General features: G+C 40.4%; 1 protein-coding gene across 3 annotated transcripts; it reads right to left on the bottom strand.

Moving 5' to 3' along the window:
- Window positions 1-327: 327 nt before the first annotated feature.
- On the bottom strand, window positions 328-16,354 carry rnf115b (ring finger protein 115b). Of its 3 annotated transcripts, none has more exons than XM_054763575.1 (10): window positions 15,929-16,354; window positions 15,183-15,284; window positions 7,688-7,746; window positions 7,548-7,605; window positions 7,248-7,465; window positions 6,205-6,273; window positions 6,043-6,121; window positions 5,652-5,745; window positions 5,132-5,247; window positions 328-2,473 (listed from the first exon to the last, which is right to left on the bottom strand). In XM_054763575.1, exons 2-10 carry the CDS (start codon window positions 15,261-15,263, stop codon window positions 2,363-2,365), a joined length of 885 nt encoding a protein of 294 aa, XP_054619550.1. In that variant the 5' UTR covers window positions 15,264-15,284; window positions 15,929-16,354; the 3' UTR covers window positions 328-2,362. The 3 variants fall into 3 exon arrangements, with proteins under 3 accessions (XP_054619550.1, XP_054619551.1, XP_054619549.1); XM_054763576.1 differs by having other exon boundaries at window positions 7,260-7,465; window positions 15,183-15,300; XM_054763574.1 differs by having other exon boundaries at window positions 15,183-15,300.
- Window positions 16,355-16,867: the final 513 nt, after the last annotated feature.

The following is a 16,867-nucleotide window of genomic DNA, read 5'->3' on the forward strand; positions in this document are numbered from 1 at the left end:
GGCAGACAGTGTGATAAGTGTGCTTCCTGCTGAGTACGTGTTTGTTCTGATCGTTCAGTCACAGTGACATGGAAGGTGGACTCAAAATGCAGCGAAGCAAGGAAAGGCGACAGCGGAAACAGCTTAAACAAAAAGGGTTTCATTACCAAAACGAGGCTCACCATATGAAACCATGACAACCGGACAAAAGACTTCACAGGGAATTACAATGCCGCCTAGAAGTATTGGAACAGCGAGGCCAATTTCTTTATTTCTGCCGTAGATTGAAAACATTTGGGTTTAATGTCAAAAGACGAATGTGAGACCAGGGAGCAACATTTCAGCCTTTATTTCCAGGTATTTACGGCAGAATCAGAGCCAGGCTTAACCCCTAAAATACAGTACTTAAATGCATCTTCAATTGTAAAATATAGAAAGGTATTCACCGCCAATGAATGATAACGAAACATGAACAATGGAGAACAGACGGAATCAGAGTCACAGTCTAGACTTTAGCCTGGTCTTCGGGCTACTGCTACTACCGGGATTCCAGCTCCTGTGGCACTGCCCCATGTTCGGATTCTTGTGTGGAGCTGCTGTATGTCAGACCCCCAGTATGCATAGACCAAGGGTACGTGTAAATAAAACCTTTTAATCAAGCACGAGCAGGTGCAGGTACACAGTTTGTAGAGAAAAAGGAAACAAAAAGCGACAGAGGAAAAAGGCTCTGTGAAAACACAAAGATGTAAGTCCTGGGAAGTTGCAACATGGAGACAGCATGGACGAGCAAAACAATGACAATGAACCAGCCCAGTCAGAAGGACTCTGCCGGGCTAATAAACTGATAACTAATTGCAGACAGCTGTGATTCACTGCACACCGGCGTCAAGCGGCTGCACATTACGCCCGACAGGAAGCACACAATACAAAATAAAAGCATAGGTCCTGCAGAGCATGACACCCCATCTCCCTCTAAAGCGACTAGCGGTGGCACGCTGCGAGGTACTATGCAGTAATTCCACGTTTGTCGCAGTTAATTGGTTCCAGACGCTACTGTGATAAGTGAATTTCTGCAAAGTGGGATTCCTTATTTAGGAATGGAATATTTTCCTAGATAGAGCATTAAAAACCTGTTTACAACCTTTTAAAGATGTTTTTTAATATTACTAGCCATGCCATCAAGACATGAACTAACACCGCTATAGTCACCTTTACACTCCTATTACCCAATATAGCAGACATAAGAAGAGAAAATAAGACATAAATAAGACTCATGCTCGTGTTTGTTGCTGTAAATGTGTTCCGGTGCTGCTTAGGGGCTTGGGGGGGGGTTAAGAGTTGGGTTTTAGCTTGGCGTGGGTTATGGCCGCAACAGTAACCCGTGTTAGGGATTATTGTTGTGCAATCAAGTCTGGTGCTCCTGTGTCTCACCCAACATTACAGTGACATTACTGACACCTAGTGCCCTGTGTAGAATACTACACATCATGACAACATCTTCTGAATGCCTTATAGTTGTATTTTAGTTATATAGCCATTTTAATGCTTGAAAATGGTTAATTTGCTTAAGTATGGATATTTTTGGGTAATAATAAGCCGTATTCAACCACGAAACAGCGATGATGCAAAAATGAATATATTTATCAAAAACTGATAGTGTCACGAGATTCGAAGTGTGAAGTGGCGAGGGACGACTTTATAGTTTAGCAGCTAAACTTTGCCAAATTGCTATCATTAGCTTACAACAAACACAACTAATGTGCGTGCGTGTTACGTCAGCATACTCGAAGCAGGAATAGACAGGATACAATGCTAGCCGCATGTTAAAATGATGGCGGCTGGTGGAATATGCTGCATCTAGTCCCTTTAATCGGTTTACACTGCTACTACATTGTGTAAACTACAACAAAGAGTGAAAACCAACCATACAAATACGCAAGATGGGCGTCAAGAAACAAGCCTAACCACGTGGTTAACGGAAAATGTGGAAAAAGCAGCCTGTAAAAAGCCTGATTTTCTATGGAAACTTGAAATAAGCATGGGGAAAAAAAGGACAAGAAGTGATCACACTTTAATAACTGCTTCAAAAACAGAATTATGTGACCTTGATTGAGATCAGGTGCTGGGATTAGGGCGATGTTTGTCATCGAAAAGTCTCAACTGCCAAATCTGTGAACTCCGTGAAGTGTGACAACTGGCAGCTTGTGTCGACAACTTCAAGACTGGGTCAGCCATTCAAGAAAAGCAGTCTTGTTAGATTACTGCTGAGCAATGTAGTGTATGTCGGAGCAGAAAATAAGGACTCCTGAGCAAAGATGTGCAAAAGCGGCAATAATTCTCGCCATGAACGAGGTAGCGTTGCCGGATTTCCGATGGCTTGCCTCTACTGTTGCTCTGTCCTGATGAAGCGACCCTCGGGGGATTGCGATGCGTGTGGGAGGAAGCTGTTGTCCACACCGTCCAGGCTTTTTCGGCACACGGGGCAGGTGTCATGCTGGAAGAGGGAAGAAGTCATGATCATAGGTGGTTTTCCAAGCTTTCAGCTGTGCCAAACAAATGCGCGGTATATTTAAATTCAATTAAAGAATGCGTTATGGAAAGTGTTTTCTGTTAGCAGGGGGAGAAGAAGAGATGAAAGGTTTACGCTCGTTTTACGTAAAGCAATGATTCTCAACTGGTGGGTCACAGGTGTTTGCATGGGGTGGGGGAATTTCGCAGCTTCACTCGATCAAAGTATATGAATCAATAAATCATTGCTGTGCTGTGGTTGACTGCGTACTAATATTCGTCAACAAATACACATGTAAATTAAACATTTTCAAGCATAAAAGTGGCTAAATGAACTAATATAAGGCATTCAGATGACGCATTCAAAGATGTGAAGATATGTAGTAATTTACACTGGTCACTAGGTGTCAGTAATGTTACATTGATGATAAAATAGAACAGATTGTACAGAAACCGGACGTAAAAAAGGAACAACAAGAAGAAACTCTCCCATGTGTAAACATGTATGAGTCTATATTATGTCTTATTTATGTCTTATTATGTCTACTATATTGGGTAACAGGAGGGTAAAGGTGACTATGGGGTATACGGGCATTGTGATGTGATTAATGTGTAGGTAAACAAGACACTGACACATCAGAGCAACAGCTATCAACATACGGCATCATAATAAATACTTGGGAAGTCCGCTAATATCGTCCGACAGATATGATTGGCCAAAGTTATGCCAATATTGGCAAAAGAAGAGGTATTGGCTCATACAGGTATTGTTTTTTCTGCCAATGATGACACTGGAGCATGAGTGATGTGAGCGCATGGTTGATATCGGTAATGAACTGCTGGATGATATTGGATATCATTAAGAAATCCAATATCGAGCATATGATGGCTAATTTGTTGTTTTTTTTTACTGACAAAGATTTTTTTGACTCTGAATTTATGTACAGTTGTCTCTTGCCACATCGCGCTTCATATTTCGTGACTTCACTTTATCACTGGTTTAATAAATCATACTACTGTATTTTGTGGTTGACTACAGCCTATTAGTAGTAAAAAAAAATATGCATTTTTAAGCAAATTTTATGTATTTCTGGCCTAAATCAAGCACTTTCAAGCATAAAAATGGCTGTTTGAACTAAAATATAAATGTAAGGCATTCCAAAAATGCACTGAAAGACACGTTGTGCTATGTAGTATTCTAAACTGGTCACTAGGCGTCAGTAATGTTACATTACGTTACATTGACGAGACAATAGCCACCGTAGGAAGTCCTAGTGTCCAGAAACCGGAACAACAAGAGGGAACTCTCCAAATGCCAACATGTGAGTCTATAGTATGTCTTATTTACTCTTATTATGTCTACTATATTGAGTAATAGGAGTGTTAAGGTGAGTATAGGGGTGCTAGTTCATGTCTAGAGGGCTCTAATAATGGTAAAAATCAAACAGTTTTTCTATGCGCTCACTCTAAAAATATTCCATTTATAAATAAGGAATCCTACTAATCACTTATCACGATCAGGTCTGGAACCAATTAACCCCGACAGATGAGGGATTACTAGATTTGAAAAATGCTGTCATAGAAGAAGATCAACTCAGTTTGTTAATATACACAACAAATGTTTTTTTATTTCTAGCGGTGAGCCAGCAAATATTCTCTCTAGTGGTGCACAAATTACAATTTTCTGTCCGATCACCAATCTTTAAAAAGGCTCACCTGCCAATTACGATTTTGTCCGACACTGACTTTATAAATGACTGACAGCACACACCTTCTGTGTTCCGATCTTATTTTGTTGACCAATACCCGTGCTGTACAAACTACTAAATTCTATCAGTTGCTTGATTGCAAGATAATGGTCAGCCAAATGATAGCATTCCAAGATAATAGTCGTCCAATAACAGTATTCCAACATAAGAGTGATCCAAAATAACTGTACTCCAACAAAACAGTCATCCATCTAACAGTATTCCAAGATAATAGTCATCCAATTAAGAGTACTGCAAGATAATAGTACTACAAACTAATAGTATTGCAACATAATAATCATCCAATTAACAGTATTCCAAGGTAAGTCAGCCAAATGAGAGTATTCCAAGATAATAGTCATGCAAATAACAGTATTCCGAGATAGTAGTACTCCAACTAACTGTATTTCAACATAATAGTCATCCAAATAATAGTATTTCAAAGTAACAGTACTCCAAGATAGCAGTATTCCAATATGATAGTCATCCAGATATGATTACGTACATTGAAGGAAGCGATGTGGCGCGGCCAGGAGCTATACGATACCAGGAGCATTTTACAAGAAGCAAACTGGATGTTGATCAATGTAATTGTTTCAGCCTTTTCGCTCATTATTCATACTTAAGCAGACGTTTGTCAGATGCATTTGGATTTGACTCATGCTGTTCTATCTACCGTCTATGTTAGAATTTGTCGCCATATGACACCATCTGACGTAAACATTTAGACGGAGGCAGAGGGATTGGTTAAACAGCAGTATGGGACAGAGGCTTAAGGGGAGATGGTGGGTCCCGCGGCCAAAGCAGTTGAGAACCACTGATGTATTGGGTTTATGTTATCATTCCATCTAACAAGCAAACTATTCAGTCACCTATTGTTATGAAACCCTGCTTACCAGCTCCAACCAGGGTACGATACATTCACTGTGGAAGTAATGGAGGCAAGGTAGCTTCCTGACAGATTCCCCAGACGAGTACTCCTCCCTGCAAATTGTACACTCCAATCTGCACTCTGCAAGAAAGCAAAGAGAAACAGAAGTGAGCAGAAGATCCCAGCCCTCACATTTTTAATGACTCAAAAAGATGGACAAACGATTCCACTCTTGTGGTGCTGACTCAGTTAATGATGAGCCACTAAAGCTTTCGTGGCCTGGCATTGCTCTACAAAGGAGATTTCTCAGGAATGAGCTGTCACTCGCTTTTTTAACAGATGTAAATACAAACTATTGCATTGGGAGCAGTCATATAATTTATGCGATCGCTCCTCGCCAGTTATATATGATAACCATCACCTTTTATAAAATAAATCAATAGAAAAGCCTACGATATGAGTCATTAATTCATGCGATATTACGATTTGCTTTGCTTAACAAAAGGACAAGGAGTAGATATGTTCGATAAAGACAGGATTCCCACCTTTTTGCTCTTGAGAGATGCAAACTGTAGGCAGGGATGAGATCATGTCCTTTTCAGCAGGGGGTGGACCCGTGTTCTCCAACTGTCCGAACAACTGCAACAGGGTTACACCCGTCAAGTGATGAATAAATACGAGACCCCGGTGGTGCTGTGCATTTTATACTTCATCTGTTTTGTCATGCGACACCACTGGGGGTCAATGATTCCCGTGTCTGGAAAAACGTGGCGTGAGCTCCAAACACGGGTTAAAGAATGTAGGAATGGAGAGTACAAATTTTTCTATAAATGCAAACATTTGCGGTGAAAGACGCGCACGCACATTTCACCCTATTTTGTGCACAGCAACCTTTATAAACAAGGCCCGTGGTGATCCACCAGAAAAGTGTCTGACCTCTGTGATGACTGTGTCCAGACCTCCCTGACCCCACGCATAATCTCCAGGGTTTGAGTACAATTGCAGCATGCCGGATCTGAGATGGGACACACAACGTGAGAGGGGGATTGAGTAAGACTGAGTCAATGATGTGAAGTGAAACTGCGGGGGGAGGCTTACAGTGCAATTGGTGCTGCGGCGGGGTTTCCGTTGCTCATAAACAGGTCGGCCAAAAACTGCTGCACGATCCTGGAGCGGGCAAAAACAGAAAGCAAATCAAATGACACTTGCAGCTGTTTTGAGGCAAGTAAGGTGATGTTTTGCCATATGCAGGTAAATACATTACTGTTTATTTTTGCAACCGTTTTCTGAACTATGACTTAGCGTCATGACCAGTAAACTAGATGAATTCTATTGCATCTTGAATTGATGTAGAACAGGAATGTCCAAACTTTTTCCAGCGAGGGCCACATAGTGAAAAATGAAGGGATGCAAGGGCCCTTTGATATTTTGTAAAGCAACACAGATATGCTAAAAAGTTATATATATTTTCAAAAATACTGCATCTCAGCTTTGTGATATTGGTGGAAAAGCCTTTGCTCTTTTTCTTTCCCATTTTTGTGTTGTTTTTTGTTATTTTTCCAAACAGTTCAACTTCTCCCTAGATAATCTTTGTCAATTTTCTTCTCGTATTATGACTTTATTCCTATTATATTTTGACTTTATTCCCATATTTGAACTTTTCCGCAACCTAATTTTCCAAAAATGACAACTTCATCCTTTGTTTTGTTTGTTTCTCATATTATTATTACTTTAAAAAATAACATTATTTTTTTTATTAAAGGGATAGTTGGGATTTTTTGACATGAAGCTATTGGCAGAAAAAAACAATATGACCCATTGTCTCTTTTTATGGCAATACTGGCATAAAATCGGCCAATGATATCAGTCGGCCGATATTAGTGGACATCTCTAGTATTTAGAATAATGCAGTATGTCGATGGCTGTTGCTCAGATGTGTCAATGGCTTACTTACCTACACATCAGTCACATCACAATGGCCGAAAAAACTAGATAGATTGGAGGAAATAAGTATTTGATAGCCTGCTGATTTTGTAAGGTCACCCCCTGGCCAAGATATGAACAGTGCAGAATTTTTATGATCTTTAAATATTTTTTTTTAACAGAAAGAGACAGAATGTAAATGTAAATGTGTTGTCTACCATGTCACACACCCTTCCACTTCAGGCCTTTGTTCGGGTCGGGGTGACCTCTCCTCTTCAGACTGGGACAGCAGCTGCAGTTCTCTGACCTCAGCATTGCCCGGTGAGACTAGGGGAAGACAACTTTGACCGCGAAGCAACTGCTCGCCGTCCTCTGAGTCCGACTCTGGCGGGTGCGACAGCAGAGCGGAGCGCTCCATAAACAGCAGCTGCCATAACTTGGAGGAACACCGGAAAAAGAGTGAGTCCGAGCCTTGGGGAAATATTGTTCATCTTGAATTGTCATCAGTAAGAGCTTACTTCTGAGAACAATGAGTTGGAATCTTCACTCGTCTCTGGTGGGCTGTTCTCCAGGAGTCTGGTCATGAATAGCAGTTTTCAGAAAACATTGATCTTTGTTTCCACTTTTCCTGGATTTGTTTAAACAAAGTGTTTTGTACCTGGAGTCATGTGCGACCTCCTCAATAAAGTCAGACTTGCACCTGGGGCAGACAAAGTCCTTGAAAAGAAAAGAACATAATGTAACATAATGTAATGTAACATAAACGCCCCAAAGGGATGATTTTATACACACAGCAAACGATCACATACAGTGGTGTGGAAAAAGTGTTTACCCCCTTCCTGATTTCTTGTTGTTTACATGTTTGTCACACTTAAATGCTTCAGATCATCAAACAAATGTAAATATTAGTCAATGACAGCACAACTGAACACAAAATGTAGTTTTTAAATGGAACTTTTTATTATTAAGGAAGGAAAAAAATCCAGACCTACATGTCCCTGTGTGGAAAAGTGATTGCCACCCTGTTAAACACAACTTAACTAAGATTAATTGAGATCTATCAGGGTTATAAAAAGGTTATAAAGCCATTTCTAAAGCTTTGGGACTCCAGCTAACCACAGTGAGAGCCATTATCCACAAATGGCGAAAACATGGAACAGTGGTGAAGCCTCCCAGGTGTGGGCGGCCAACCAAAATGACCCCAAGAGTGCAGCAACGACTCATCCAAGAGGTCACAAAAGACCCCACAACAAGATCCAAAGAACTGCAGGCCTCAATTGTCCCAGTTAAGGTCAGTGGGCCTCATTCACGAAACGTTCTTACGCACAAATCTGTTCTTAAAGCCTTCTTACAAAGATTTTTGGCATTCATGAAACGTGTCCTCAACTCACAGTTCTTAGATCTAAGAACAAATTCTACGAACACTCAGGAGGACTCTTACGCACAAGCAAAGCTTGCACTTTCAATGCGCAATCGCCATCATGATGGATTTTGCAACCTGATCCCAAAAAATGTAGTGCAAATAAAATATCCCAACAATTACAGTATTTATCATCAAAACAACTAAAATATACTCCATCGATAAATATATATTCAAATCCCAATTCATCAAAAAAAAAAAAAGTAGCTGGCTGGACGTGCGCTGCGCAGAGAGAGAATGTAAAGGGACCATTAGATTTATTTGCTGAAAGCCACGAATATTTGATGTCCTGCCTCAGGCTTCAGACTTCCCTCTCTGTTCTTGCAGGTGTGCAGGATCATCTGAATAACATCGCAATGAAACGTGGTGTGTCTATTGCGCACGAAGCACCCCCAGATAACGACATGCGCCCCCAGCCACGTCTTGAGCCAGAGCACGGGGCTGCTGTATTAATTAGGCAGCGTCTAATCAAATGTAACCACAGAAAAAATAAAGTGTCACACACAAACTATGTATTTTAATTTTATTTTTCCATCATGATTGTGTAAATATTTTCTAGAGTTTCCGAAATGGTTTGGTTTTTGATTGATGGCCCACCTCCTGTTTCCTCCAGATCCCTCCGGTGCAGTCCAATCTTTTTTTTTTTTAGTCTATTTAAGTCAAAACACTTCTTTTTAACCTCTGCGGTGGTGCGTTTCTCCGTGGAAACGGCATTTATGTTTCCTGCAATGGTGCTCCATGCTGACTCTTTTTGGATGGCCTGATGACCGGTGGATACACGTGAAAATAAGGTGGTCTTGTGTTCGCTCACTCCTTGTAAAAGCACCTCTATTTCTGTACAATTGAAGTTTTTCTTTCGTTTGTTGTCCAGCTGCTGCTCAGTCATGCCCTTGCGCGTTGCCATCTCCGCCTCCAGCTGCCCGTTGCGCACGGCACATTTTTTACCTTATATAGGAAATAATAGGCGGTGACCTATGCAAATTAGGGCTCACATGCACGGGCATCGCAGTTGGCATTCATCAACCTAAGAACACCGGTGCAAACGATTATCCCTACTTAAGAACGTGTCGTGAATGCGGCGCAGTTTCCAACCCGCGCCTTCTTAAGTACACTTCTTAAGAAGACTTTTAAGAAGATTTTCGTGAATGAGGCCCAGTGTTCATGACTCAACCATAAGAAAGACACTGGGCAAAAACGGCCTACATGGCAGAGTTCCAAGACCAAAACCACTGCTGAACAAAAAGAACATTAAAGCTCGTCTCAATTTTGCCAGAAAACATCTTGATTATCCCAAAAACCTTTGGGAAAATACTCTGTGGTCTGACGAGACAAAAGTTTAACTTTTTGGAAGGTGTGTGTTCCATTACATCTGGCATTGCAACTTCAGAAAATGAACATCATATCAACAGGAAAACTATAGTGGTGGTAGTGTGATGGTCTGGGGCTGTTTTGCTGCTTCAGGACCTGGAAGACTTGCTGTGATAAATGGAAACATGAATTCTGCTGTCCACCAAAAAAAAAAACACACCAGCAAGTCCACCTCTGAATGGTTGAAGAAAAACAAAATGAAGACTTTGGAGTGGTCTAGTCAAAGTCCTGACCTGAATCCTATTGAGATGCTGTGGCATGACCTTAAAAAGGCGCTTCATGCTGGAAAAGCCTCCAATGTATTGTATTTGTATTTGTATTTGTACTTTATTTATCCCACAGCGGGGAAATTCACTTGTTACAACAGCAAGCAAGATACACAAGTAAAGAGTACAGTGTAAAGAAATGCATATTGACTACAACATGGTTCAGGTGGTGCAGGTGTTGTAGAGCCTGACAGCGGTCGGTATGAAGGACCTGCGGAACCTCTCCTTCTTACACCGTGTGTGTAACAGTCTGCTGCTGAAGGAGCTGCCCAGGGAAACAACAGTGTCATGTAGCGGGTGAGAGGTGTTGTCCATGATGGATGTCAGCTTAGCCAACATCCTTCTCTCCCCTACTTCCTCCACGGAGTCCAGAGGACCGTCCAAGACAGAGCTCGCTCTCCTGATCAGCCTATTGATCCTGCTCCTGTCCCTGTCCGTGCTGCCCCCTCTCCAGCAGCCCACAGCGTAGAAGATGGCTGAGGCCACCACAGAGTCATAGAAGGTCCGTAAGAGAGTCCTGCACACACCAAAGGACCTCAGTCTCCTCAGCAGGTGGAGGCGACTCTGGCCCTTCTTGTAGAGGGCGTGGGTGTTGACGGACCAGTCCAGCTTGTTGTTAAGGTGAACACCGAGGAATTCCAGCTGGTACGCGCGGACAGGAATGCAACGGAGAGCGGTAAGAAGAAGGGAGGGGGAATCGCTGTGTTTGTGAATGATAGATGGTGCCACCCGGGACACATCTGTGTGAAGGAGCAACTGTGCACCAGAGACGTGGAACTGTTAGCGGTTAGCATGCGGCCATACTACCTTCCGAGGGAGTTTTCACATGTTATTGCTATGACTGTGTACATCCCCCCCTCAGCGGTCGCTGCTGCAGCTATAGAGCAGATCCACACCATCGTCTCTCAACTTCAGAACCAGCACCCCCAATCCCTCCTCCTCATCTCCGGTGACTGACAATGTGGCTGAATTACAACAATTCTGCAAAGATGAGTGGGCAAAAACCTTCCACAGCGCTGTAAGAGACTCATTGCAAGTTATCACAAACGCTTGATTGCAGTTGTAGCTGCTAAGGGTGGCCCAACCAGTAGGGGGAAAACACTTTTTCGCACAGGGACATGTTTTGCATTTTGTGTTCAGTTGTGTTGTCATTGACTAATATCTAAATTTGTTTGATGATCTGAATTAATGTAAGACATTAGTCTTACATTAGAAAATAAAGAAGACATCATATCCCCAAGCATGCTGTAAGGCAGGGGTCTCCAACCACCGCCACGGGAAATGTTCAGGCACAATGATTAAATAATTTTTAAAAAAAACGTAAAAAAATTAAAAGTAAAATAATTTGTAAATACAGTGTTCCCTCGCTCTATTGCGTTTTTTTGTGCTTTTTTTAAATTCCAGTGTATGAAAGCTATTACAGGCTGAGCCTGGACCTTTGAGAAGAATTGCATTGTGGGAAGTTGAGTGTCTCTCTCTTCTGCACCGCCCATTGGTTTCTGCATCCTGATTGGCTATAGACCATTGTCAATCTCCTTCGTGCCATCCTGCCATGTCTACAGTGTCATCTTTAGCATGCTTGCTTGCTAGCTTGTAAATGAATCTTCGTTTCGTCTGCAGCAATATGTTTTAAGGATACAAAAACGCTACAGTACAGCGGAATGACGCCAGGACGAAAGGGCACGGTCACAGGAGTGAAATATGCGTGAGTGACTGAATGATTTCTTGTATTGAAATCACTTGGCACTGTAACTACATCACATTTCATATAAATGGGTATCAATTTCGGAAATATGGGCCATTATTGTGTTAAAAAAAATATGTGCATGGCTCAGATCAAGGGTATTTAAAATTTTAAACTCATGGATAGACCTTGGTAATGTTATCAACACAAACTCCAACCATTACAAAACACACACCCAACATACCAGAGCTCCAGACATCTTCCATTTCCCATAGCAACCCTCCGAAGTTCACTCTTTCTTAAATGTAAAGTACATAACTCGGTGTCCACTCGGTGTTAGACTTTTGTTCAAATAATCTTACAGTATTTTACTCTTTTATACACAAAAAAAATCACTTTAGTTGCAGAGTTGAGTAATTATTCCATGAATATATACCATTGTAATCATCATGGGGTTTGTTTTTCCATGGAATTATGTTCTTCAAAATTTTCATCGGCAGGCGGACACAAAGGTTATGTACTTTTACTGATTACACGACAGTTTATTTTTTTTACACTGAGAATATTTGAATAAAACACATTAGAAACCAATTTCAGACGTCATTCTTTAATTCTAAGTGGAAATCATGACACAATTATCAGAGAAAATATTGTTAATTTCACAACAAAAGTAGACATGCTTTACATGTAACATTTCAATGTCCAAATATAGACACTTTTTTACAACATAGCCGTGCTAGCGCAAAATAAAAACATGAACAGGCTTAATTTATGGTTTGGTAAGCTTCCGCACTCTATAAACGTCCGAGTGATAGGGATAGTACACATTGTTAGAACAATTTCGAATACTACTCAAGTGAAGTTGAAGACAGCAAAGGGTACCCTTGATCTGAGCCATGCACATATACTTTTAGAAATCCCACAGTTTTTGCATGTCTAAAGTTGTTCGTTGCGAGTGGCGACTTGTCCCACTTTTTTCGACGGTCTTTGAATGCACCTCGTACGTTCTCCGACGCTGCACAGATAGACTACTATGCTGTATTTTTCCCCATTTTCTTTCACCACATATTTGGTCCCAAATGCTGATACTATGTGGGTAAGATTTGATGACCTTGAGTGCTAATGTGCATATTTGTTCGGTGCACCTCTCGGAAAAACTCCAGCCTCGTACTGGTGGATGGTGGGTCTGTATTCATTTAGCGCTTTTAATTTGATGTGGTTCCTGTCTTAGTTTTACACGATACATAATAAATAAGATCGCTATAATATACGTATGTTTTGCTTCTGTGCCGAAAATCTTTCCCGGTGACTAGCTAGTGCGCTGTAAATGCTATTTTGATCCATTCTTGTCTTCAGTCATGCTAAGCTAGGGAGCATGCGCGACAATCGTTTTGCCGGCAGCCCAGGCTCTCTCGTTGTTTAAGAGACGGACTGTCACCCTGTTGCCAGTTTTGCAACACCCGCTGCATGTTGCTGTAATCGGTTAATCTAAGAATTTATGGCTGATTCTTGTCGATACAGGAGGCAACCGCATCTCTCACTTGTCAAACCGGACATGCGGTCGTGTAGGTTTATCGTACACAACCATATTATTATTACAACTGTGTACTTTTTAGTTTTACAATCATAGTTTTGCATGCAGAAAGCAGTTCTAAATGACGAATGAAAGGGACAAACGAACCACCACCACCTTCCTGTTTTCAGTTACGTCAAGAATCACATCTTCAATGAAGGTAAAAGTAACCTGAAATGTTTATTTATCCCTTTCTGTCATCATTTATATGTATTTCGAATAGTTATCTTAATGTAAAACTATAAAAGTTCGTTTTTTTGTGAACATTTTTGGAACTTACAGTATTAATTGGATTTACATCATTTTTTTATGGGAAAAATGGATTCGGCTATCGTCTGTTTCGGACGCTAATCAAGGTTGCATTGCACAGTAAAAGTCCTCATTGCATTTGTAGCGGCTAGTTCCCTGAAAAACCTTTAAAAAAGTCAATTGCGCCATGCGCACCCTGAACACGGAGATGTGTTTTTCTACATTTACTTGTTATTGTTGCAATTATTTCATGACAAATTGAAAAAATGTTCTTAAGATTTCAGTTTTTTATGTGTTGCCTTTTTTTTGGATAATTGTTTTGGTTTATTTTATCACTGTAATGTTTATTAGCAAACTGGATGTGTGCATGAACTGTGGTAATAATAAACGTTCCATATTTTGATTGAAATACTATCAAATCTATGAACACAACTAATCATGAATTATGTGTCGCTGTCTTTATTGTCACTAATTTACTTTTTAGTTATTTAAATACTTGTACTTACTTGTATCACTTGGCGCTGTTTTTGTTTTATATGGTTCTCACGTCTAAGTGTGCACAGCAGAAAATGAGGCAGGTATCGCTGTTTAAAAAGGCTACTTTTGATTTGAAACATTTGCTGGTCAGTTCACTAAAATGAAAAAAAAAAGGCAGGAGCATTTCTCCTTTTTTGTATTGCATTTTTTGTATCGTTGCACCCCTAATATACATACACAGTAATCCCTTGTTTATCGCCGTTAATTTATTCCAGACCCGAACGTGGTAAGTGAATTTCTGCAAAGTATGATTCCTTGTTTATAAACGGAATATTTTTGTATTTAGAGCATTAAAACCTGTTTACCACCTTCTAAATGTGTGTTTTTAACATTATTGGAGCCCTCTAAACATGAAATAACACCCCTATGGTCACCTTTATGCTCATATTACCCAATACTTGGGCGAGAGGCAGGTTACACCCTGAACTGGTCGCCAGCCAATCGCAGGGCACCATTCACACTTACGTTCATGACACCTAACATGCACGTTTTTGGAAAACCCCTGCATGCACGGGGAGAACATGCAAACGCCACATACGCAGGTTCGAACCTTCTATAAATCCTCCAGACCTCCAGACTGTGTGGCCAACACGCTAACCACTAGGCCACCACACGTCACTGTGACGTCACGACACCTACTAATCCTCCAATGGGATTGCTGTGATGTCATAGCCCCGCTGAGGTACAGTATATTGTGGTATGTTGTGATGTGTTGACCACAATTGAAGTCCTACAGTATTTATTTAACGTATTCTGGTTCCAGACTAGCCCCCTTAATGCTGCTTTCGCATGCGAGTACAGACAACCGGACACCGGAGAAGCCAACAGTGGTGCCTCTAAATATGGCCATGCATGTCAATCTAAGCTTGTGCAAGCGCTCTAAAGTCAAATAATGCTATTTAGGATTGTGTGTATTTAGCAGTATAGTGTCCAACTGAAGTGACGATAGTAGTTGCACATTCAGAGCTTAAAAGGTCGTCACAGTAAACAGTGAATCCATATTTAAAAAGAAAAATACACGCAGTGCGGTTATTCTCACGCCTTCAAATAACTTACCGGGAGTTTGGGCTGTGTTTCACGCTTGCAGCAGTGACAGAAGAATCGGTGCAGAAGTGTCGCCGCTCCGGCCTCCGCCATGTTCCCGTCCAGGCGCGCCCCCTGACGTGTGGATGCCCTTATAAGTATATTATAAGTATAGTAGTATAGTATATTTAACACCCTTGCCCGCGAACAACCAGCCCCGCAACACGTCAGATCATGTGACACTGACGTGTCATGTGTCACTGAGATGGGACACGTAACAAAAATGTTCGTGTTGTGTTAATTGGCTGTATGCGGTGATAAGTGTTGTTATAATACAAACACTGAGGTGCAAAACAGTTCCCTGACGTCACCATGGATGCAGTTCACCCCAAGCACGACAGGTGTCGCCAAAAAGCTCAATATGCTCAGTGGAGCATTTCTCTCACCATGGCGAGCTAAAAAGGAGTTCAACTTAAAAATGATGTTTACTTAGCTGAGCTATAGTCTACGGCTGTCTTAAAATGTTGGCCTGCAATATCGTCTACAGGCAAAACTAAACATTGAAAACTGAGGAAATAAATGGAAATCACGCTAAAAATAGCACCTGTTAGCCAAAATGGCCGACTACTACCTGTGTGTCTTATAGTACAGCGGTATAGTACATGGTTTTCGTTAACACAACATGCATTTTATAGATAATTATTATAGAATAAATATATTAGGTAATTATTACATGCAGACAACATATCGACAAAGGAAATGGATACGTGATCATTTACCTTTGTGGAAGACTTGGAAATGGTGAGGAGCAGCCACTGAGAGAAGAGGGGAGCCAGACTATTTTGTTTTGTTAGCACCTTTACCACTTTCACAACACGAGCTTCCTTGAGTTCTTCTTTCTTGGCCACGATGGAACTTGTTATTGATGCCGCAAACTGACTAGTTTGTGTAACATTCTCATTTGCGTTTGCTATATGAATGTGCCTTACAGGATACCGTAGTATTGTGTCAACTAATTGGTGTGGGTGTGTGAGCCAAGATGGCTGAATAAACTAGCAATGCACGTCTTTATTAATAGCACAAGATTCAACGTATCAAAGGATAAAATACAACAGTTTGTTCCGCACAATATTAATAACTGAGACGGTGTGTGAGAACAGAGTCGCAATTTTATGAGAATAGACTTGTAATATGAGGAAAAATAATGTCGTTTTAGTCACACAGTTGAAAAAAAAAACATTTGTATTTTTTTAATTTAAGTCATAATATTATGACAAACATAATTACAAAAAGAAAAATTACAAGAAGATAGTTTAAATATTTGGAAAAGTAAAAAAAAAAACAACCTGTAATTTTATGAAAAAGTTAAAATATTGACGAGAAAAAATAAAAATAATGTTATTTTAATAGCATAGAGATGAAATACAAAAAAAACAATTTTCTTTAAAAAAAAAAAGTTGTAATATTATGACAGAAAAAGTTGTAATTTTTGGAAAATTAGGGTGGGGAAAATGTTATAATATTATGGGAACATAGTCAAAATAAAGAAGAGAATAAAAAGAAAAGAGTCGCATTTTAACAAGAAATTTCATAATTTTGCGAGACTAAACTTGTAATATAAGGAAAAATAATTAGTTGAAATATTTTTTTAAAAATCTATTTTTTTATTTAAAACTTGTAATATTATGAGAAACAAAATCAAATTAAGCTGTAATTGT

This window comes from Dunckerocampus dactyliophorus, chromosome 20 (genome assembly GCF_027744805.1).
Source record: "Dunckerocampus dactyliophorus isolate RoL2022-P2 chromosome 20, RoL_Ddac_1.1, whole genome shotgun sequence".
Taxonomy (NCBI): Eukaryota; Metazoa; Chordata; class Actinopteri; order Syngnathiformes; family Syngnathidae; genus Dunckerocampus; species Dunckerocampus dactyliophorus.